At 37.9% G+C, this 23,913-nt stretch overlaps 1 protein-coding gene across 1 annotated transcript in view; it reads right to left on the bottom strand.

Annotated features, from left to right (window-relative positions):
• The window catches only part of WWC2 (WW and C2 domain containing 2), a 253,626-nt gene that overhangs the window by 73,874 nt on the left and 155,839 nt on the right, over positions 1–23,913 (bottom strand). The window contains exons 6-9 of the mRNA XM_036763173.1: positions 15,810–15,939; positions 12,993–13,139; positions 11,948–12,021; positions 5,855–6,097 (exon numbers count right to left, since the gene is read on the bottom strand). Coding sequence (XP_036619068.1) covers positions 5,855–6,097; positions 11,948–12,021; positions 12,993–13,139; positions 15,810–15,939 — 594 coding nt within the window. The remainder of the gene's footprint in view (positions 1–5,854; positions 6,098–11,947; positions 12,022–12,992; positions 13,140–15,809; positions 15,940–23,913) is intronic.

The raw sequence follows: 23,913 nt of genomic DNA, 5'->3' as shown, positions 1-23,913 counted from the left end.
TTTCCCTATGTCAATGAAATCACAGTTCTAAGACCAGAGAATTTCCCCGATATGCTCAGTCACGAGATGGTGAACTTGTTCTTTCTTGTCATGTAGCGAGTGAGGTGAAAATTACAAGGCTGTATAGAGAAACCAAGAAGTGCAGAGTTACAGAATCCTACTGAGTGACTGAAAATCCAGAGGGTTAGAGATGATAAATATTACCATTAAAAAAAAAAAGGAAAAACCCACATGAAAAATGGAGGAAGATTTTGGGGACATAATTAGTAAGCTGTCTGACAACTGCATGCAGATATTGAAAGGAAATCACTGGGAAGGGGAGCACATTTGTCCTATGTTGAATTTTTTTATGCAGAAAATCCCCTTTTATAAGTTCCATCTTTGCCATTAACTGCTCCCCTATTGACAATGAAGGGACAAACTGCTTTCCAAGGTGCTACATTTTAACTCAACAGTAGGCAAAAAAAAAGGCAAAACAGAAATATATACATAAACTAAGATAAAAAAAAACATAATGAAAAAAAGAGAAGAATGAAAAAAGTTGTTTTTTTTTTTCTTCCCAACAATGGGCCATTGACTCTGGTCCAAAGGGTTGGTATTTGTTTGTCAGGGTGCTGGATGACTATCTCAGAAGGTCACTTTGGAGGGTCAGTCAATACAGAACAATAAAAAACACAAATCTCCAGAAGACTAATGACTTCCACCTGGGAGAGAGGCCATGAGACCTAGAATGTGGCTAAATTCAGATACAAGTTCATTAGGAGACTCATGCTGCTCACCTTCAATGCCATGCAAAACCTACTTACACGCAACAAAACATAGTTATTTTATCATTCTCTATTTTCACAGCACTGCCTCCCCCTCTGACCCCCATGAGGCAAAATCACATATCCTAATATTTCTCTACTAAAAAGAAATTTAAGCTATAACACGAATGTAAAACAAAAAGTCAAAAGTCCAAGCAATTAAAACCAAAATTCACTTCCTTGTATAGCAGAATTATCTATCAATGACAGGCCTGATTAAAAACACAATATTATGCTATATCTTTCCTGTCAACAGGTCTGGCTTCTGTCAGGGACTTCCCAACCTGAAAACACTGCATTCTCTCCTCTGGAGGCCGCCTGTAGGTATAGCCAAGACCCAGGGCAGTCTCAGGCCACAAGGAGAACTGCTGACATGAATTTTTTAGCAGCATATTAAACACCTGTGGCTATATAGTCTTTATCAAGTGTCTCAAGTACCCCTGATGCCAACCAGAACACAAAAATATAACCCTCCTACATATGCATTATTATATGAGATCATGGTGATTTTTAGTTAGATCTTAAGGACACTACCTCGGTTATCTCAAAGCACTTTGGATGACGTTTAAGCCTTTATCACATTCTCCCTTTCATCTGACTCATTATCTCCGAACTAGGTTTTAAGCCTCCCGAGAGGAGACACTTTCCCCGCCCCATCTTTGTATCTTTAGTACCATGGACAGGGAGTGTAGGGGATAAATGTTTGTCAGATTAATTTTTTTAAAAAATAAGACCTGTAACAATTACAAAGGATAGATATTAACAGATCTATGTACAGTTGGAGGGAAGTCTCTCATGGAGTGCCCTCAGGAATTCATTTCTTGACCTCAAGCGCTTCAACATTTTTATCAACTGTTTGGGTTAGGCCATGGTTGGCATGGTTATTAGGGCTGGGAGGGAGGGTAAAACGTCAGATGAAAAAATTGGGATACCAAAAAATGTCTGGAGATTAGAACAATAGGCTGGATATAATAAATTAAATTTAAAAGGAATACAATCCTATACCTGGGATCAAAGAATCAACTTCCCAAACACAAGATGAGAGAGGCATGGTTAAACAATAAATAGTTCCTATTAAGAAAAAAAAAAGTTCTAGTAATTTCAGTGAATCAGCAGTTTGACACAACCACTGAACCTGTCCTAGGTGGAATGAAGAAAAGCAGGGTGCCCAGGATGGAAGTGAGGGTCAATCCATCCAACAATAACCTGTTTTGCTGTACTCTACTCTGGGGTACTCAGCCCAATTGGTGCTATGTGGTGGATAACAACTAGAAGGCAAGTACATCTGTGAGAGAGGGTCAGAGATTGGAACACACAAGGATCAGTTGGAGGGGTTTAGTATGGGGTCTGTCTTTAAGCATCTGAAGGTCCTGTGGTCTGTCTTTCGTTCTCAAAGAGGACCATGACATCATGAACATGATGCCATGACTTGCAAGTCAATTGGATTTAAGTGAGGCAGGGCTGTGTAAAGTCACCAGCCTTACTTTCTCCTCTGGAGCCATCTGGGTCCAGTGGCAAGATATAGAACAGGATGACTGGAGATGGTCCAGTAAGTATTTGAAGGACTTGTATGTGGAAGAACTTTTTTTCTGGATGCCCCCAGAAAAAAAAAAAAACTAAGAATAATGGGTACAAGATGCAAAAAGGCACATTTAGACTCAATCTAAGAAAAACTCTCCCAACAAACTAAGCTGTCCAAAGAGGAATAGGCTAGTGGATTCCCCCTTGTCAGAGATCTCCCTTCAAAAGCCGGTTGTGGGAAATAGTATAGGGATGATTAGAGTGTCAGCTCCTCAGTGTGTGTGTGAGTTTGTGTTTCTGCTTTTCTCTGTACCCCTCTGTACAGTGCCTAGCACATAGTAAGTACTTAATAAATGTTTATTGATTGATTCTTATTCCAATGTGGGCTATACTTAATGCCATCTAAATGTCATCTTTTTTTTTTAAGGTCATCTTTTATGACACTAGTGAATATGTCTGATAAGTACACTGTTTTATATCCTGCTTGATACCAGCAGATCACTAAACAAACTTTTTTACATACTTGCCTGTGACAGAGTCTTCTATAACTTTAATGTATGCATAGGAGATAACTTGTTTAATAAGAGTCTTCAAAAACAGGGTTTTTTTTTTCAAAAAAACAGATAATACAAGATCTTGTATCATGTGCTCTCAACCTGTCAGTGACTTGCATAACTATAAGGATGTGGTCTTCTGTAAGAACATCAGTAAGGCTTGCTTCCCTGTATCTTGTTTTCATCACAGATCATTCAAATAAAGATTTTATAAAGATGAGAAAAAGGAATTCATATTGTCAGGATTTGCTTTCTCTATCACTTTTTTTTTAGGGGGGTTCTCTTTGGGAATCATTTACTCTTTGAGATGGCTTGAAAAATGATCCCAAAGCTCCCCCTCTCTGTCTCCTCTGCTCTGCCAGCAGCTCTTCAGCTTTGCCCCTCACCCTCTGAGAATGTATGCCTGTGCCAAGTTCATCTCTACCCCTGCCCTTGTGAAGAGCTTATCTGCAGTGGTGCTAAAACGACCAGAGATTCGGACAGATGAGAACCTCAGCATTTTGGTAGCATCAGGTCCCTTGACTTCACTTGTCCCATATATGAATTCCAAACTAGTGCCATCTCAAGGGATATTGATACAGCAGCCAAGTTTATTGGGGCTGGGGCTGCCACTGTGGGGGTAGCCAGCTCTGGAGCTGGGATGGGGACTGTGTTGGGAAGTCTCATCATTGGTTATGCCAGGAACCCTTCCCTGAAGCAGCAGCTCTTTTCCTATGCCATCTTGGGCTTTGCCCTATCTGAGGCCATGGGGCTCTTCTACCTGATGGTGGCCTTCCTCATCCTCTTCACCATGGGATGGAGCCATTTCTGTACCCCAACATTTGTGAATGTTCCTCCTTATCCTCCTGGTCCTTCCATGTCTCTTCCAGCCTATGTATACCTCCCCTCCATCTTACCAGGCAGCCCCAGGGAAAGCCAAGGCTCAGGGTTTGACAGATGGAAGACAAATACTACATTAATTTTTTAAAAAATGATCCCAGAATGGCTCTGAAATTATATTGACTATAACAAAGTTATAGTTTAGTCGCTCTTCCCAACTTTTTAGAAATCCATCCAGCAGTAAACATTGAAGGATTTAATATTCTCTACACCTGACAGTTGACTCTAAGACTAGGAAAATGTAATCCACCATAGAAAATCATCTGCAAAAATTAACCTATTCTATAGCCTGTATCAGATTGCACACCTTCTTGGGGAGGGGGAGAAAATTTAGAACTCAAAATCTCATAGAAATGAATGTTGAAAACAAAAAGCAAATAAATAAAAATTTACAAAATTAACATGTTCCCTTTACATATTTTCATCAAAGAAACCCTTAACATATGCATAGACTCATAAATGAGACTTTCAAGAGGTGAGGAAGCAGGGAGATGGACTGAGAGGGAGGCTGCTGTCTTCTCACTTGCTTTTTATGGTAATAATACTCTCCATGACTCTCCACTTTTTTTTGGTATGTTCTCTTTTTAAGATCATGTTGAAACATGACTAATGTGAAAACACATTTAATATGTCTGTACATGTATAGCCTATATCAGATTGCATGCCATCCTGGGGAGGGGGGAAAATTTAGAACTCAAAATCTTATAGAAGTGAATGTTGAAAACAATAAATTAATTTTTTTAAAAGAAAAAAAAAGATCATGTTGAAAAATCAATCCCAGAGTACTTTCAACATTAGATCATCACCAACATAGTCTTCCTCTCTATCTGGCCAGATCTAGTTATCCCTCCCCCAACAGAATATAAGCAACTTGAGAACAAGGGCAATCTTTGTCATGTATATAGTAGGTGCTTAATAAATGCTGGTCGACTGGTTTGTATTAAACACCTCCTCAAGAACAAAACCTAGTACTGAGTTAACACCGTCTGTTCACCAATAACTGGCTTCTTTGAATTTCCTTCCTTTTCAACTAGTTATTTTAGATCCATGCAGGCAAAGCCCTCATCGAAGTATTGGCAGTGAAGACAAGCGAAAAGCACAAAATAAATGAGGAATGCAAAATACTTCCAAGCATATTTTAGCCAACGGTTGTGGGTATTTTAAAAGGTTGTACCAGGTCACAGAGAATAAAAACAATGTGAATTTCTTGACCAGAGATCTGGCAAAGGCAGCAATACCTATCTGGGAGAGGTTCCATGAACTACCCTAAGCGTGTATCTTCAGTGTTTCTCAACCCCCTCAGCCCCGCATTAGCTCAGCTTCTAGAAGGAAGGCCAAGCCGTCGGAGAGACCCTTGTCTGTCTGTATTAATCAGCGGGGACTACATTTCCACAGCCTAACTGGAGGAGTTAATTACAACCTAATCTAAAAGGCTCTATTTCTATGTCTCCTAAATGATTGGTTTACAGAAATGGGCCTCTTTAGGTTAAATGATCAATTTACATCTTCCCACCGAAACAAAGTCTGAAAATTGCTTCAAGTTTTCCCCTTCACATTTGCACCTGCTTCTGAGGGGGGTTTCCACTGACAAACAAAAGCCAATTGAACATTCTGTGACCTGTGAAAATATCAAAGGCAGTTAGAGAAGGTTGTATTTTCTCTGCAAAACAAAAAGCAATAAACCTCTGCATTCTTGTGAGTAATAAAACTGAGAATAGGAAATTTCAGGTGCTGTAACACTCCAGATAATCTTCATTATCAGAGGGCAATAGTTTGCAGCTGTTGTTATCAAAGCTAGTAAATGATGTACTGCATTCCTGATGGCATGTCAACATTCTCTGTGATTTAAAACCCGTCACAGACATTTTCATGCAAACCCAGAACAAACGAAATGACCAGACGGGGGGTGTGTGTGTGTGTGTGTGTGTGTGTGTGTGTGTGTGTGTGTGTTTTCAATGACTTTAATTAAGCCATTCCACAGACTGTTTCCCAGAGGAAAATGGTTCATCAAGCCCTAGTTCAGATTCTGCAAAATGATACATAGGTTAAGCTGTAGTGAGAAATGCTTGAGGTGACCACGGGGATGAAACGTACCTCTCAGCGAGGGCTTGACTGGGTGTGTTTCTCACGGACAGAAGCTCTTCCTCTAGAAGCCTCCTCTGGCCTTCCAGGTAGTCCAACTCAACCTGACTACGTTTTCGAGGTGTAACAAATTGAAGCTCTTTCAAAAATTCTTCTTTTTCATTAATCAGCATCAGTTTCTCCTTCTCGACATCCAAATCCCCAGGCCAGGGCTCATTGTCTAACTTGGATAGCTCAATTTTTAAATTGGCCATGCTAAGGAGACAAAAAAAAGCAAAGGAAATGAATATATTTTACAACTTCTAGGAAAGACAACCCAGGAGAGCTTAGATGTGGACTAGAATGTCAATAATTTAACTAATTGGAGGGAAATTTTATCTAGTCTGAGGCCATCCTAAAAACAACAGCCCTTAACCACAGTCTTCTGTGATTTCAACATTCTCTGCATCCTTGATAAATCATTTAATCTTAGTGATTCATTTCCCCATCATCTTATGAAAGAACAAAAAGAACGATACAGAAAGGGCTTATAAAAGGAGTCAAGTTCCAGGGGCAGCAGAGCAGGGTTGGTGGGTAGGTGGAGTCAGCTGACAGCTCAAATATTCCAATCTGAGTAATGTTTGGAAGGCTCCTAACCATTTCTATTCCCCATTGACTGTGGGAGTCTGAAACTCTATGATTAGCATTTAATTCGTAGAATTACAAACTTAGAAGAGAACACAAGTCTTCTAATACCCCTAGCCTGAGAATACTCCTCATTTTTCAAATGAGAAAATTGAGGCCCAGAGACATTAAATGATTTTCCTAAGAGCACACAAATGGTTAAACCACAGAGCGAAGATCTGAACCTCAAATTTAGTACTCTTTCCACTAAATGGAAATACTATTGATGGTGACATCACTTTAGTCCCTAGGGAATCATACTCATCTCTGCCTATCCATCATGGTAAGCTCAGGAACATTGCAAGGAGAGTATAAGCTACTTGAGGGCAGGGTTTTTCATTTTTTAATTTCATTTCTGCTTTTTATATTATATTTAACTACTTTATGTTTTTAACATATACTTTATGTTTTATGATTTTTATATTTTTTTGGTCTTTATATCCCTAGTGTCAGTAAACAGTTAATCAAATTGATTTGACTAGGTGGAATAAGCAAGTGATTCAGGCCCAGAAATACTGTTACTAAACTGCTAGGAAGGAAGGTAGAGGGAAGCATGTGACCCGATACGGTTTTGCCAAAACACCCAAGTTTCATATACACTCCACACTACCAACTCTCCCATCAACCTTCCCACTCCCCAAATTAGGGCAAAGCCAGTGGCCGGGATGCTTCCTCCCTGTGTGCATTCTCCTCAGGCTATAATTTCTGGCAGCCTCTTTCCCCTTCCTTGGTAATTGTAAACTGGCTTCACCTGCATCAATATCTTAATGTCAGGGGTGCAAAATATGATTCACCCTGAGGCTCCTGCTTCCTGGAAATTAACCCTGGCCTTAGCCATGATTTATACCTTACTGTGACTTCATTTTTTGTCTTGTTTTTAAAAAATCAGATGTTTTCTGAAAAACAGATAGCTGAGAACAAGAAAGGACAGTGAGCACCAGTGGACATTAGGAAAACAGTGTGAAAGGAGTACCCTCTCATCATCAGAGACACACTTCTCCAACTTCACATTTCCACCTGGATGAGGCCTAGCTTCAACTAAAATTCAATCTTAACACTGGCAGGTGATGCCATGACTTGCGAGTCAACTGGATTTAAGTGAAGGAGGGCTAGGCAAAGTCACCAGCCTCACTTTCTCCTCTGGAGCCAGTGGCAAGCTATAGATCAGGGTGACTGGAGATGGCCCTGGATGCAGTGGGAGACCTTGGCCTGGGTTAGTTTTAGCTCCAGTCAAGACAACTGAATTCTGTAGCCCTACTGGCATAATGTTAAAGCAATGGGGTTTGTTCACCATGAAACCAAAGGGAAAAATGGGGTGTTTCCACTATTTTGACTATAAGCATACGATTTAAGGGCACTATTGAGCGAGCACACCATGGTCTCTGCATAAGTAGTCAATGTTCCCGTAAAAAAAAAAATGGCATCATGATAAGAGTAAGATACCAAGGAACATGTAGCAGGAGAAAGTAAAACCAGGACGGAAAAACAACCCTCCCACCCCCCACCATCACTTTTCTTTTTTTTTTTTAAGATTAAAGAAAACAAGACAGGTGAAAAAGAAAACACACATAAAAACCCAATGAGGGATGAAGTCAGAAATGATCCTACATCCCACCACAATAAGCTTTGTTTTAGGTAAAAATATATTTGCCATATCAAATTGGCACTTGTACATGAGGGGTACTTTGGATTTTCATCCACCGTCTGCACTTATGATGGATGTAACATCAGCTATTCCTCAGCTTTCACCACAAAACTATAAACAACTGCCTCAACGTCCTGGAAAATTAATCATCAAAATGCTAAATAAGCATGATATTATTAGCTTCATTAAGCACATAAAACAAAGGCTGGAAGGGGAAAACAGGTTTGAGAGAAACAAAGCCCACTCCTTTATTTATTCAGAATTCAGTAGGAAGAAGCATTTTCAACATAAGCACAGACCCTGGAGATTTATCTTCGTTTCAGCGTTACCAGTAGCTTTACAATAAAATTAAAAGTGGTTATTCAAGAGCGCTGCCACCAAAATGGGCTAGAGCCAGTATCTTAAGTTGTGGTGTGAGGTAATTAATGAAACAAACTGGGGGCAGTATTGTATAAAGTTGGGGAGAAAAGGACACTTTTTTTTTTTACAAGTCAAGCATGAAATAGCTGCTGAATTTCAGATGTATTTTCTAGAGGAGGCTTCAAGGTAAAAGAGTATGAATAAAAGAATATGAACAAAAATGTTTAGAATTCCTAGGGGAAAAAAGGGCATCAGAAGTCTCTGCTATGCTTAATGGTGTGCTAACCAGAGGAAAATCTTATATATTTCCTTGCACACAGTAGGCATGCAAATGTTTAATATATTAAGGGTCCAAAGTCTAATTTTATCCAAAGTTACAGGGATGAAAAGTTATGTAAGGGATTCAGCAGTATAAAGTGATGGCCTCAGGCATGCACGCGTCCCCAATGTAGATTTCTTGCTATGGAGGTCGTTTCTTATGACTTATTTCACTGAGTGAAATGAATAAAATTTCTGAATTATATTCAAAACAACTCTCTCTGCTGCTTTTGCTTCACTAACGGTGTATAGCTCGGAGCCATACACTACTCAAATCTTCTACCTTGCTGTGTCTCTGTGCTAGAGCAGCGGGTTCTATCTATTTGCTACTTTTTAGGGACATGAAAAACACACTTAAAAGTGAATTTGTGCTTATTCTAATCACTCAGTCAACAAATATTATAATAATAACAGCTAGCATTTTTAGAGCACTTTAAGGTTTGCCAAGCTCTTTACCTAAGTTATCTGATTTGATTCGCTAAGATATATAAGGCATCACAGGGGGCAGAAAATGAAGCCTAAGAGATATTTCCCGCCCTCAAGGAACATAACCATCTAACTAGTTTAAACTGAAAGGCACTACAATGATAGACTCTTTAAATACAACCTGTCAGTTTCACCTTCATTAATGGGGGTAAGTGTGTGTATATGTGTGTGTAAATATAAGTGTTAGATTTTTCCTGTTAAAAATGGGTTAAAGATATAAAGTTGGTTTTTTTTCCTCTTCAATTAAAAAAAAAGAGTCCCTCCAACTTACCAAATAAACTTGAATTTTGGCTTTTTGTAGATATATTTGCAGTTAGAATTGTTAGAATAAATGCTAACAAGCCTTTAGTAACAGGTTTCAGGGACAGCCAGGGTGGTGGGTAGCTTTCACCACCATCTATTCTAAAGCTGTCCAATTGTGGCTATACCATAGGCGAATTTAATAGAAAACTGACACCACTGCTTAAAACAAAAGAAAAGAAAAAACTCCAACAACACGTTTTAAATTAGACTACCAATTAGATATAAGCTACAATGAAAAGATGATGAGAAAAAGAATCTGTCTCTCCTCTTTGCAGAGGTGGGGAACTATTGGTGTGAAATATTACACATATTTTCAGACTCGACAGATATACTGGTTAGTTTTGCTGATTTTATTCCCTCCCCTGCCTTTCTTATTTTCTTCTATATTCGCTTGAGGGCTAACTAGTTTACTGGGTGGGGGGGTGGGGGTGGGAAAAGATATATCTGGAAAGGAAGGTGATATAAAAAAAAAGGATAGCAATACAATTTTTTTAAAAAAAAAACCTATAACATGGCATAGGCAATTAATGTAGCACAGTTCATGGCACATAGTAAGCACTTGTTGAATAAATGCTGAATGAAGATAATTAAAAAGAGGAAAAGGAGAGGTTCAGCATTCAACTCTGTATTTTAGGCACTAAAGAAAATCAATATTTGCATTCCTAGGTGGTAAAATAAGATTTATGTTCTTAGGACTATAATCTCTAATATATGTATGTTTGAGGAAATATATTATTTTAAGTCATGTCAGTAATCATTTATTAAGTGCCTACAACATACTGAGGATAGAAAGACAGACAAAACAAAAGTGTCTCATATCTCAAGGATCTCACAGTCTAATTAAGGAGACAAACAATTTTTTTTTAATTTTAAATTTTTTTTAATTTAAAAATTTTTTAGTTTTTAAAATTTATCACCACCCTCAATAACAATCGTACTCTTCAATAACCAAACAAGATATTCTTCATGTTAAAGTCCTCAATGGAAACTTCATACTAAAATGGCCTTCTTCCTTCTAGGAGAAACCAACTCTATGATAGCTCTCCACTTTTACCAAATTTTAAATTTAGAAAGATAAAATAGTTTCTCCCCTTGTGTTTTCCCAAGTGATAAAAGACATTTTCTAAGCTTTTAGAATGAGGGAGATAATTAAGCCAAAGGCATCACCAGAATTCTTCCTCATTAAAAATAAATAAATAAATGAAAATATAAGCAGATAACACTAACAGAAAAGGACTCGCTCTTTACCCTCTGGAAAAAAAATGGTAAATATAATCCTTTCTGTTTTCATTCTTAGTTGACTTTTTGTGACCCCATTATGGGTTTTCTTGGCAAAGATACTGGAGTAGTTTTGCCATTTCTTTCTCTAGCGCCTTTGATAGATAAGGAAACCGAAGCAAACAGGATAAAGTGACCTGAGCAGTGTCACACAGCTGGTAAGTGTTTGAGGCTGAATTTGACCTAAGGTCTTTCTGACCAGGGCCAGCACTCCATTCACTGTTCTACCTAGGGGCAGTAAAATACAGTCCTAAAGTTCATCTGCTAGACGAGGGTCAAGTCTTGGCACAGTGCCTAGCACAGAGTAGGAGTTTAAAAGAAACTGATGGACAGTGGAGTCCCTTCGGCCACACTGGAGCAGTCACAAAGCAGGAAAGAAAGGAAGTGCGTAAATCTGACAAAGTACCTAAATAAGAAAGTTGCTTTCCTTACTATTCAGATTGAATTGCCAATCACACAGGTATAAGAAACGTCCCAGGGCTCCCAAAGACAGATGAAATAAAGAGACCTTCACTTCGGGGACAAGGATTCCTTGGTTACTTTGGGTTTGAGCTTATAGGTGTTAAACCTCTTTGAACTCCTCAAGGACAGACTGAGCTCAAGTCTTGGTACAGGCAAAATTTGGGCCACTCTCATATTTAATAGGACAAATGACAAAGCCTCTGAGTCAAGGCAACATTATCCAATTCCTGCACGTCTGAGAAACCAACCTCTTCAGTTCAACAGGAATCCTTTAATGGGTTCCTAAGAAGCCCTTTCTTCTTTAAAAAACAGGGCACATTCCACCTCTACCTCACCCAACCTCCCATAACTCTTCTTCTGCCTCCTTATACTCTTGCGCGTAAAAAAAAAAATAGAAACCCATACTCTACTAGGCACATTTTTAAAAATGAAAATAAATCTTAAAGGAAGAAACCTTGTCTGCCTCAACCCGAGTTCACCTTTGAAGCGGCCAGCAGGTGTCACTATTGGAGCAAAGATTAACCCCGGCAAAGAAGACGTATTTTGAAGCCCCTGCCCACGGAACACAAACAAATAATCCCCATTATTACCTTCTTTTGGCTTCTTCATATCGGAGACTTAACCTGACCTTTTCCGCTAAGTTGGCTCTACTTCTTGCTCCAAACTAGTAAAAGAAAAAAAACAAACAAAAAAACCTAATTAATTTTGTAGCGAATAAAGCAAATCATTGGTATTTTCAGGAACTACAAGTAACTCTTTGTGTTTAAGAAAATTCTACACAAATTAGGATTTTAAAAAAATAAATCTACATATTTGGTAGCCTCCATAAGTAACAGAAAAGAAAATAATCAATTTCGTAGTGCACCTGAAAACATCTTTCCTTTATGTTGCATTCAAGGTAAATATTTCTGGTGGCTGAAATTTTATGGCAGGTGTGTAGGCTCAATAAAATACATGAACTGGAACTAATTTCTTTGTCTCTGAGAGCCAAATTTCCATCAATTAGCTTTCAACTGCACAAAATGAAAACAAAGTTTAAGCATAGAGTTTTTCAAATGTCAGCCAGGGTCATAACCTCTACTTGACTTTTACTTTCATAATCATGGTTCAAGAGAAGGTGAGAGAATAGGAACTCAATCAGGAACATATAAGAAAAACTATCCATTACTGTCCTTCCAAAACAACTAAGAACCAAAAAAAAAGGATTAAGGAAACTTAGAAAAATGACTATCGCCTACCTTCTTCTGAATAATGATTCAAAAATATGTTTTTCTTTATGGTTTTAAAATCTATTTCACATCAGATTTTTTAAAAAAAATTATTGTAAAATGTACACAAAAAGCCAGCATAAATTCAAACTATGAGTTTTGTAGAGTTTCAGGAGAATACCTGAATATAGCCTGAAGAAGATTAAACAAAACTGTTCATATGGAAAGGATGTGAATAACCTTGGCCCCCAGCCAGAAAAAACAGGGCTATGATTTTTTAGACCTGCCTCATGAGGTTAAAATACTGAGTTGGTATGGCTGGACTTCAAACATTGGCATCTAGTTGGTATTCCTGTTTTCAATTCCCACTGGAATCAAGTCCTCCTAGTGACATCATTCAAGCCTCCCTCTCCATAAAGCCACTTACATCTCCCGAGATGCCTGTTTGTGACCCAGCGTCGAGAGTCTGTCTGGAGAGAGATAAATGAGAGCTCACAGAGCTGGCTCTTAAGTCTGGTTCTGATCTCCCAATGCTTTGGTCCAAATGAAGCCGCTCCTGTAGCTTAGCAAGACTCTGTCCAGGAAATACAAATTATTTTATGAAACATTTTTATTCAAGGTAGCCCGCCTTAAAGCACAATTAAACACTGACCCAATCTCATGAAAGAAATGCTCATTACTTCATTGGAATATGCACTCTTACTGAAATGGTTAAGGTACAGAATGGCAATAAAACAAATTGTTTTGTATTTCTATATGAGATAAAATGGTGCTTGAGAATGTTCAATCTTATAAATATTATTAAATATTGTTATGTTAAATATTATATTTTAATATGTTATGTATAATACATATTTTATATATTACATATATAATATTATATTGAGTATATAATATTATATGTATATCAATAAGCTATATCAAAGACCATCTTTTTTTCAAGATCTCTAGAAATGAAAAGAAATAGCATTTTAATTTAATACTGGATATATGCCTTCTCTATAAAAAAGTTTCATGAACTATAAGCACGTATTTATATATATATAGCTTATATGTCATAGAAATTCTTATGAATCACATTGTGAATGCATTAATGCACTTATTTACTGAAAAAATCCTAGAATTCTAAAATTTAAAACAGATTTTTTTTAAGGTCACAAATCTCAGCTCTTAAAGGGACTTTGGAGATAACTTAGTCTAACTCCTCATTCTATAGATGAGGAAGCTGAGGCCCCAAAGAAGTCTAAAGACTAGTTTAGGGTCACATAGTCAGGGGTGACACAGCCAAAAAACTCTAGGACTTTTTGTGATAAATAATCATCCCACCCTTTGTCCAATTTCTATGTTTTGTAAAACAAGATTTTCATAAATTGGGTTTGCTTTAAGTAGGGACAGACTCCTTTCTATACATATGAAGAAAAACTATTAAAAATCGAATGGGGGCCATCTCTAGACATCCCACTCTATATCTTGCCACTGGACCCAGATGGCTCCAGAGGAGAAAGTGAGGCTGGTGACCTTGCACAGCCTGGCCTCACTTAAATCCAACTCACTTACAAGTCATGGCGTCATCTCCCTGATGTTATGGTCCTCTTTGAGAACAGGAAAAACAGCAACATTAAAAAAACAATATACCAACTTTGAGAAGAACCCTGAGTCATGGCAACCCAGGCATAATTTCAAATGATCATCATAGAGAGTTGGAAAGCACCTCCAAGCTGATACTCAGGATATTTAGGAAAAACCTTCCCCTCTCAAGGTAAAACCAATAATTATATACAGGCTCAAATGAAACATTATTAAACTAAATTTTTAAAGATACTTAAAAAGTTTGCTTTTCTCCTAAAAATTAAAGCATAATATAAAATCCTGTCAGTGTTTGTAGAAACCAGCAGAGTAAATACTGTTTGCTCTTTACAGTTTGGTAACCAAGGGAAAAAATTCATCTTCTTAAGAAAAAAAATTTCATCTTTTAACTATGGGTACTAGATGAGTCCAAAGTTTGATTCAAAGATAAGAAAACTGGTTTAACTCCACAAATTTGCTGACATGTGAAGATACATTTAATTTTTTTATGATCCAATGTTTTAAAGAATTATTTATTATTAAACATTAAGATTCTCATAGTGCAAAAACAGACTACTTACAAAAGTAAAGTTTCAGCAGTCAATCACTGCTAACCCTCACCAGAGGTATTTTTAAAGTCTATTTTAGGGCATCTAAAAAGAAATCTCCAAAGTGTCTATTGGCTATAGAAAACCAAGAATATTTCTCTCTATATATATGACCAATATCCTACAAATAAATCATCTACTTGAGATACTTTAATTTTAAGGCTGAAAAAGTCTTGTCAAGAATAGAAATAACACAGTGGTATTAAGATATTCCTCCAAAAAAGGTAAACTAAACAATCATACTAATTACCTATGTTCAGGGCTCAAAATATCTGAAATACACTTTGTATGGCTTCAGCAAATTAAATATGGTCTGTTTGTTTATTCTCTTATGAAACTTTGACCCATCTGCAAATGTCTGCAGTCCTGGGAATGAGGCAGGTGAATGACTATTAGCTTTACTGTATGCAAGACGTTAGCTGAATTATGGCTAAATTCTATGCGATGATTGGAGAATTTCACTGTGTGTCATCAAGCAATCTCTCCTGATTACAACGGGAATCGTCTAAGGTGATTTACTTAGACCCTGGTCATCTTTAGTCCAGAAGCCGTTTCCAAGTAGTTTTAGGATCCTCCATGAGTTGTCAATAAGTTGTCTTCCTTGATTAGAATGTAAGCTCATTGACAGGCAGGGACTGTCTTTCTTTCTGCTTATCCTGAGATAAGCAGAGAATATCTCCAGAGCTCAGCACCGGGCCTGGCAGATTGCCAGCACTTCATAAATTTTTGTTGACTTGACTTGATGATACAATCAGGAATCCCCTAGTCTGGGGCTCCAGGAGTCACTGAATGTATGCCATCCAAAGATTAAAAATTGCAGGGGGTCCTCAGAACCAACCTGGTCTCTCCAGTATCTGTCCTACTTTTTAACACTCTCTCCCCACCAAGTTCCTATTTTGGGCCAAATTCAAACTCATTTGGTTCGTGAGCCCAAGGACAAAGCTTGAACACAGCATAAGTCAAATAATCACTTGGTTTTCTACAAATGCCAGATATTTTTCTCCCAAAAGAAGATGTGAAGGACCTGAGAGAGTACAAGTACGGTTAAAAAAAATTAAAGTTGTACATACCTGCATTAGATCTTGTTTCTCTCTCTCTCCTGAGCTAATGGCCTTTCTGATGGACTTCATTTCGGTTAGAATAGCTTTGGCCTTACTGAGTTCATACCCACTATGGTCTCCAGACATTTTCTGGTCAATTCTGCACAAATATCAAAGGAAGACTAATGGTTAAATTGGTCATCCCGTCAAAAACCTTGTCTGTAAATATCAATGTCATTTTTTTCCATCCTTTCCAGCTCTTAGGTCCCACCTTCCCCCCTCTATTAGTTACAATCCAATTCATACTGGAGCAGGATAAGTTACTCATCCCATTTCTGAATAGGAGGTCTAGGCCATGGCAGACCTTCTCTTTCCCCAGCTGTTTTCTCACCCACATAATTACATCCCCATTACTACCTACAAGTTCTATCATCCAAATCTCATACATATTTTGATCCGTATCTCCACCATTTCTACAAGATTAAATAAAGATACTTTCACAGAAAAGCAACATTAATAGTTCTGACTACTGTGGCAGCTATGGACATGAATATCTTTCAAATAAAGAAATAATTCTTTATTTGGCCCTGGCAAGTAACCAGCCACATCTAGGCTAGGAGGTTGTTTTTTTCTTTCTAACCCCACCCTGCCAGATGTTATCTCTTCTTCATTTTATGAAGCATATGAATAGAGAAAAATGGAGACAGGACTGTCTGTCTCAGTAACTAGGTATTTTAGGAAAAAGACAGAATGGTATATGTTATTTTTTGCCAAATACATGTTGCTAACATTAGTTTAATGAAAATTCATCTTCAAAGGGATCTCATTATAAGTGCAAATCTGGTTACCAACTGGACAACTGTCACTAGTATTCAGCCAGAAATACATCTCGTGAGCCCCTTGTGCCAAGAGATATAAATGTGACTTTATGATTATTTTGTGTTATATAGACCATTATTATATGGACCTGACTCTATTTGAAAGACTTTTTAGAATCATTTCTAAAGACCCTTCCTCATCTTCTCTCTCTTACTCTAGCAAGATTCTCTCTGGTCTCATTAGTAATAATTTGGCATTTTAATTGCTGAAAATACAGCTGTATTTTTGCCCTCTCATTCTTGTGCTCCCAGACATTCTAGCACACAGGTCTGTTTTATTCACAGAATCTTTGGACAACCAACATAGCAGACCATATTTCCATGAGTCTTTGGAGGAAGCTGTCACTGAGTTCCACTGACTTCTAAGACATTTAAGAGTTTACATTTCTTTTGGATATAAACATTGTGACCTTGAAAACAATAGCTATTTCATCTTTACTTATATCCTTCCAACTTTAGTTTACCCTAACAAGTGCAGTTTATAAATAACATATTTCCCCCAAGTACTAGTTAAGTAAATAATTTATAATGCTAAACAAACAATTATAGCCCTGCTTTAAAGAACTTACGAAAATACTTTGTCATAAAGATCATCACTACATACCAAATGTTTTTTTTTTCTGCTTTCTGACATTGCTTTCCCCTGCCCTTAATCAGGTCAGCCATTATACATAACAGAAAATGGAGTGACTGAATACTATACGTACTTACTGACGCAAAAGAAACCACAGAATTTTTGGAAAGGGAATGGTAATTTCAGAGATTACTTTATCCAGACCCTTCATTTTAAAGATTAAGGGAACAGAGGTTTAGAAATGACTTGGCTAAAGTAATATCTCTATTTGGATGGGCTGTTGTAGTAATCCCATTCAGAAGGTTTTGTCTCTGAAGGTTTGGTTTTAAGTTCATTTATTTCTGAAGATTTTTTACATTCATATTTGACTCTTGTAATGTATTACTGCCATCAGAATTTGACCCAAAACCCCAATTCTGATTTGGGGAAAGGGCTTAGAAATTAATTGCTGGTTCCAGATAAAATCTTCTGGCAGTATGTAATGGGGTTGCCGTGATCTCTCAAAGGAAAAAAAAAGGTAAGACAATCTGACAGGTTTTGAATATCAGAAATTTTCAAGTATATTTAGAGTAAATTTATATAAGATTATAAAGTCCGCATCCAAAAATCTAAGACAGAAATGGGGAAACCTGTAGACTCGAGGCCACATGTGGCCCTCTAGGTCCTCAAGTGAAGCCCTTTGAATGAATCCAAACTTCACAGAACAAATTCAGGATTGGGATCAATCAATTTGTTCTGGGAAGTTTGAATTCAGTCAAAGAGCTGTACTTGAGGACCTAGAGGGCCACATGTGGCCTCGAGGTCGAAGGCCCCTATCCTCCACCCCCCATAGAAGTCACTGCTTTATACTCTTGCAAATTACTCAGAATTTTCATGAGGAAACAAACATAGTCTTTAAAAATAAACTTTAAATTTGAAAAAAAAAAGCAAATAAAAAATTTCTTCAGTTTAGGTTCGGTCCAAAAATTCTGGAAAGCTAATTAGAATTTCAAATGGGAGCAATAATGGGTGATATTCTGCTTTGCCTCCAATGTCTAAGAGTAAATAAGACTCAGATTATCTCAGACTAACAATTCACTAAATCTGCCTCTTTCTGTCCACTGCTAATGTTTTTCCTCAGTCCCTAATCCTTTCTCCCCTTCTTTCTTCCCTCTGTCTTCTTCCTGTTTCTTATCCATCCCTCCTCACTCTTTCTACCTCAACTGACTGTAATACAAAATTAAAGGTGTGTATAGAGGTACAGTACCTACATATGTGAACACATAGTTCTAAATTTTGTTCTTATGTTTCTGGCTCTTAATTATTAAAGTATAGGAGATGATCATTTTATGTTTTTCCCTCTTCTAAAACAAGACTAAAATTATATTGCTTTTTACTCACATGTACCCTTATAGTGGCTATTTCTGTTAGGTTAAGGAGCATTGATAGAAAAAAAATTTCCCTCATCCGTGGCACACAAATTGAGTGCATCTTCTGGAAATGTGGGCACATGCAGAAGAAACATGTATGTGTACTTTTAAATTTGCTTTAGATGTGCTTGCAAAGATATGTGACCTCCCTTGGAGTGAGGATACTGCTGGTGATGCAGATCTCAGTCTATCCATGCCTAACTAGCTGGTGTGACTCTTGCCTGTGACCTTTGGTAAATCCTCGCTAAGAGGTTCACTTCACAAGCTGAGGATCTTTTCCTGGATCTCCTCACATTTCTGGAGATAGCCCTGCAATTGTAGTCCTGCAATAAAGTAGATACTCTCTTGTAGCTATGTAACGCACTCATCTTTTTTTCTCGTTATACATCCCCTCCTCCTGTTGACTTCAAGTCCTAGTCCATTTAAATTGCCTGGCCAAGATATTTATGTTCTTATGGACCAGGCTGATGAGGTGTCCATCTAATTGCATATTATGATACAGACAAGTGGGATTTTTCATCCACTTGGTTTTTCCTCTGTGGATACTATAGGTCAAGTTTTATGTGATTATGGATATCATTAGGGAGTCTCTACAATATTCTGGGGCTTGATGCAATCAACCTAATGTCATTTATAAACAATAGCATCTGGAGACCTTCACAGGGAATCCTTTAACTTGAATTTTGTGCTGGATAACCTCCACAATTGTGGCGTAAGTGAACGTAATAAGTCTTTCCTGTTTTATGTCCTACTTGATACTGATAAAATGAGGGATAGCCAATAAAGTTCTTTCAGCTGTTAAGGTGGTCAAGGGTTTTGTATAATTTTGACATATGCATGAGAAAAACCTTGTAAGAAGAAGGCCTTTAATAATATTAAATACAATAGCTAACATGTATGCAGTCCTTGCCATGTTCCAGGCCCTGGGCTAAGCTTTACAAATATTACCTACTTTGATCCTCACAACAATCCTGGGAAGTAGGTACTATTACCGTTCCCATTTTATAGTTAAGGAAACTGAGGCAAGCAGAGGTTAAGTGCTCTGCCAAGGGTCAAGTCACACAGCTAGCGCCTGGAGTTGGATCTGAACTCGAATCTTTCTGCCCCTTGGTCTAGTGCTTTATATTTAATTCTACCAAACCAAGTACATGTTTATAGTTGATTAAAAAAAAAGAACAAGCATGCTAAGATCTTATAGTCTATGCATTTTTCAGGCAATCGAAAGACTATAATGACACACTCTCCTTTGGATACTGTTTCTAAAAGTCTGCCCATTACTTGGTATTTTTTTAAAATATATTTCCCCTTCCCAATTACATGTAAAGCAGTTTTTACATTTGCTTTTGTTTAAATTTTTGAGTTCTAGATTCTCTCCCTTCCCTTCTCACTGAGAAGGCAAGCGATTTGATAGAGTTTACACATATGTAGTTATGCAACTTATTTCCATGTTAATTATGCTGTGAAAGAAAACACAGACCAAAAAAACCATGAGACAAATGAAAGTAAAGAAAAAGCATGCTTCAATCTGCATTCAGACTCCATTAGTTTTTTCTTACGAGAGGGATAGAATTTTTCATCATAAGTCTTTAAGAACTGTCTTGGATCACTGCACTGCTAAGAATAACCAACTCACTCACAGTTGATCATCATACAATATTGCTATGTGCAGTGTTCTCCTGGTTCTGTCCATTTCACTTTGCATCAGTTCATGTAAATCTTTCCAGGTTTTTTCTGAGAGCATCCTACTTGTCATTCCTTATAGCACAGTAGTATTCCATCACAATCATATGCAACAACGTGTTCAGCCATTCCCCAACTGACGGACGTCCCCTCAATTTCCAATTCTTTGCCACCACTAAAAGAGCTGCTGTAAATATTTTTGTTTTTTATCTATCTCTTTACTGCCCATTACTGTTGCTTGCAAATGAATGGGATTTAAGTGAGGCAGGGCTGTGCAAAGTCATCAGGCTCACTCTCTCCTCCAGAGTCACAGAAGTCCAGGGGCAAGACAAAAGTCAGTACGATTGGCAATGGCCTGCAATGCAGTGGATGCCCTTGGCCTCTTCAATTTCTGACCAATCAAAGCCTTTGCTTCAGCCGCCTTTGTGGCCACTGGAACAATCTGTTCTCATCTGCCCATTCCACTGAGGAAAGTCTTCCCATGTTTGGTGTAGACATCTGCCTAACTCACCAACTGGTTTAAGGCCCATCAGTTACCCTCAATCCAGTTTAGCCCATTTGCTGAGATGATTTACCATAGTGTGGCTGTGCATACTACAGCTTCCTGGAGCCACAGGTAAGAGCTGAGTGCCAGGTGAACACCAAAGGTGGATGAGCCACCCTGAAAAGGGCTCAGCAGTCCTCATGTCAGGGTGCTGGTCCTCCCTGGGCACTCCATACATCCAATGATTCTTTTGATGCATGTGTACACTATTCTCATAAAACATTTTGTAGAGAAGGATTGGTAATTACTAATATTCTCTTGGCCACTTCCTTTGGGGTAATAAGTCTGAAGGGTTTTTCCCCCACCAGAGTTTGAGTATCTTCCCCTCTTTCAGATACCTTAAGACTCAAGGTGTATTAAGACACCTTAACACCCTCAAAATTATGTCACCTCCAACACAGACCTTCTTGTGGATACATGAGTCTAGTCTTGTTGCTCTTCCATATTTTTTTTCTTTCATGTCAATTTTACTTCCTCAAGTAGCACATCCAGACCATGATGCTAAGAATTGCCTAGCATGGTGGCTCCATTGTCCTTCATGGTCTATTATCCCTCCTGCTTTCTTCTTAATAACTTTGGGATGTGTTTCTTTGGTTGGGTCTCTGCCATGCTTTCTTAAACTACTTCCTGCTGTATTATGATGCAATCCAACTCATAATTTTTCTAATGCTCTTCATTAAGATTTCACAAATAAGTTTATATTTTAAACTGGTTTTCCACTTGACGGACGTCTCCTTACACTTCACAAGGAGATCAATCATTTCCTAGGTGAAGTGATTTCTAAATTCTTTCAGTTTCCCTGTTACAGCAATTGGCTCATATGGTTACACTCCTTTTAGGAAATGGTGATAGTCTCTGTCAACACCTGCTTTATTTCCTATTTTCCAGTATCAAATGATTGTTTACATAGGTCAGTTTATAGATACTACAACCGCTTACCTTATCTTCTTGGTATTGCTTATGAAAGAGCAGCCAGGTGGCACAGTGGATAGAATGCCAGGCTTGGAGTCAGGAAGACTCATCTTCCTGAGTTCAAATCTGACCTCAGGCACTTACAAGCTGAGTGACCTACGGCAAGTCACTTAAACCTATTTGTCTCAGTTTCCTCAACTATAAAATGATCTGGACAAGGAAATGGCAAACCACTCCAGTATCTTTACCAAGAAAACCCCAAATGTGGCCATGAAGAGTCAGACACAACTAAAATGAGTGGACGACAACAACAACATTGATTGTGATCGTTGTTCTAATAAATCAATGATCTGAACGTACACACACAAATGATTCAGGAATGAATGACGTAAACGTTCTTGTTAAAATATAAGCAAATTTATTATTATGTTATTTGGTGTTTACTCACTGTGTCCAGTACCTCCCAACTCTATTCTCAAAAAAGGAATTCATGACATATCAGTGTAACGTTCCTGGGTAGTATGGCAAACCTTTATTCACATTTCTTTATTTCTGAGTCATGTTTTGCGAAATCTTTTCCTCTGCCCTTTCCTTTTCTCACTTTTACCTTGAAGTCACTGGTTTTAATGGGTGGATTTAACATTGGGGGTGGGAGGGAGGTGTCTTACTGAATTCCTTACATAATTTCTTGAGTTCTTCATTCTTTGCAACAGATATTGATTTATAATATGCAATTAGTTTCATGGTCTTTTAAAAAATGCTTATCATGAACACTGCAATAAGTAATTGCCAAATGTCCCATGAAAGGATGACTCTTCTTGCCTTTGAGCGCTAGATAAAAATCAATGTTATTCGTCTCTTCACAGGAGAAGTTGTGAGCAGCCATCCTTCTACATGGCTGCAACTTCCTTTTCTCTTCTGGCTTAATTTAGGCTAAGAATGTTAAGATTGATATAATTCAGCTCCTCCTATATCATATCTACTTACAGTTTTAGGCCAACACCTAAGTAAAAGTTTACAGATGACCCAACTGTGGAATTATTAGCATCCTTTGTACTGTTTCCTACACTGTCACTTGTCCCTGCAGAAGTAGAAGGGGCTATGGAGAATTGTGGGCCATTTTTCATTTTTCCCTTTTTCACGCGTTCAAGGAATTCACCACCTCGGGGCCAGCCTATTGGTAATAAGCATCTCTCTACTATCCTAGACTATCCTTGAAAAGCAGACCAAGTTTGTCTCTAGAGCTGTATCTGAAGGCTTTCCAGCATGGGAGAAGCCTCTATAGCTTGCATTCTGCTAACATAGCTTGAGAGAATCTCAGGCAATAGAGCAGGGCTTTGTGCAGAGGTTGCTTTTAGTATAGGATAGAACAATACAGAAAATACACAAGAAAAATCAGTGTCCACTTCCTGTACGATACCAGGGGAGCAAGAAAGGAAAAAAACATTTTGTCACATCTTTTGGTTTCATCTAGAATTAATTCTATATGACTGCCAGAGTAAAAGACAATTTCTTGGGTCTTAGAGTAAAAATAATGAAATAGTACAGACGCCTCCCCACCCCAAACACACACACATACTCTGTTCCCAAATAAAACTCTTACAAGATTATGGTATAAAATGAAAACAATAAAGAATACTAAAATTCCAAAACCAACAAAAATAATACAGTATTTAAAACACTGAAATGTCCTTTACTGAGCTTTTATTTAAATCCTTTTCTGTAGGACTTTTATTTCTTTTTTCTTAGCCTGCCCCATCACATCCCAGCTCTAACCAAAGATCCTTTCAGGCCAACAGGCTCTTCATTTCTCTAAAGCCATCAGATCTCCAGGTTTAAATAGTTCCAAAGCACACTGATGATGTGGGGTTCTGACTGAATGATCAGGTAGCGTGCATACTACATGGCAGCACATTACTTTGTATGGTGTCCCACATTCCAAACGAACCCACTTTATTCTGCATATAATTAAGATGGACAAAAAGGTCTCTGACATAAGATATCATATCTTTCAGGTTTCAGCTAATGGGATTAGATCCATTCCAAAGTAACTGCCTGAATTGCCACAAGTGTCCATTGTTTTCCTGTGGTATGCTGTTGACAGATTCTCAAACATGCCTTGGATTCCTCTAAAAAT

The sequence above is a fragment of the Trichosurus vulpecula genome, chromosome 6 (genome assembly GCF_011100635.1).
Source record: "Trichosurus vulpecula isolate mTriVul1 chromosome 6, mTriVul1.pri, whole genome shotgun sequence".
Classification (NCBI taxonomy): domain Eukaryota; kingdom Metazoa; phylum Chordata; class Mammalia; order Diprotodontia; family Phalangeridae; genus Trichosurus; species Trichosurus vulpecula.
This window is presented reverse-complemented; position numbering and strand designations above follow the sequence as displayed.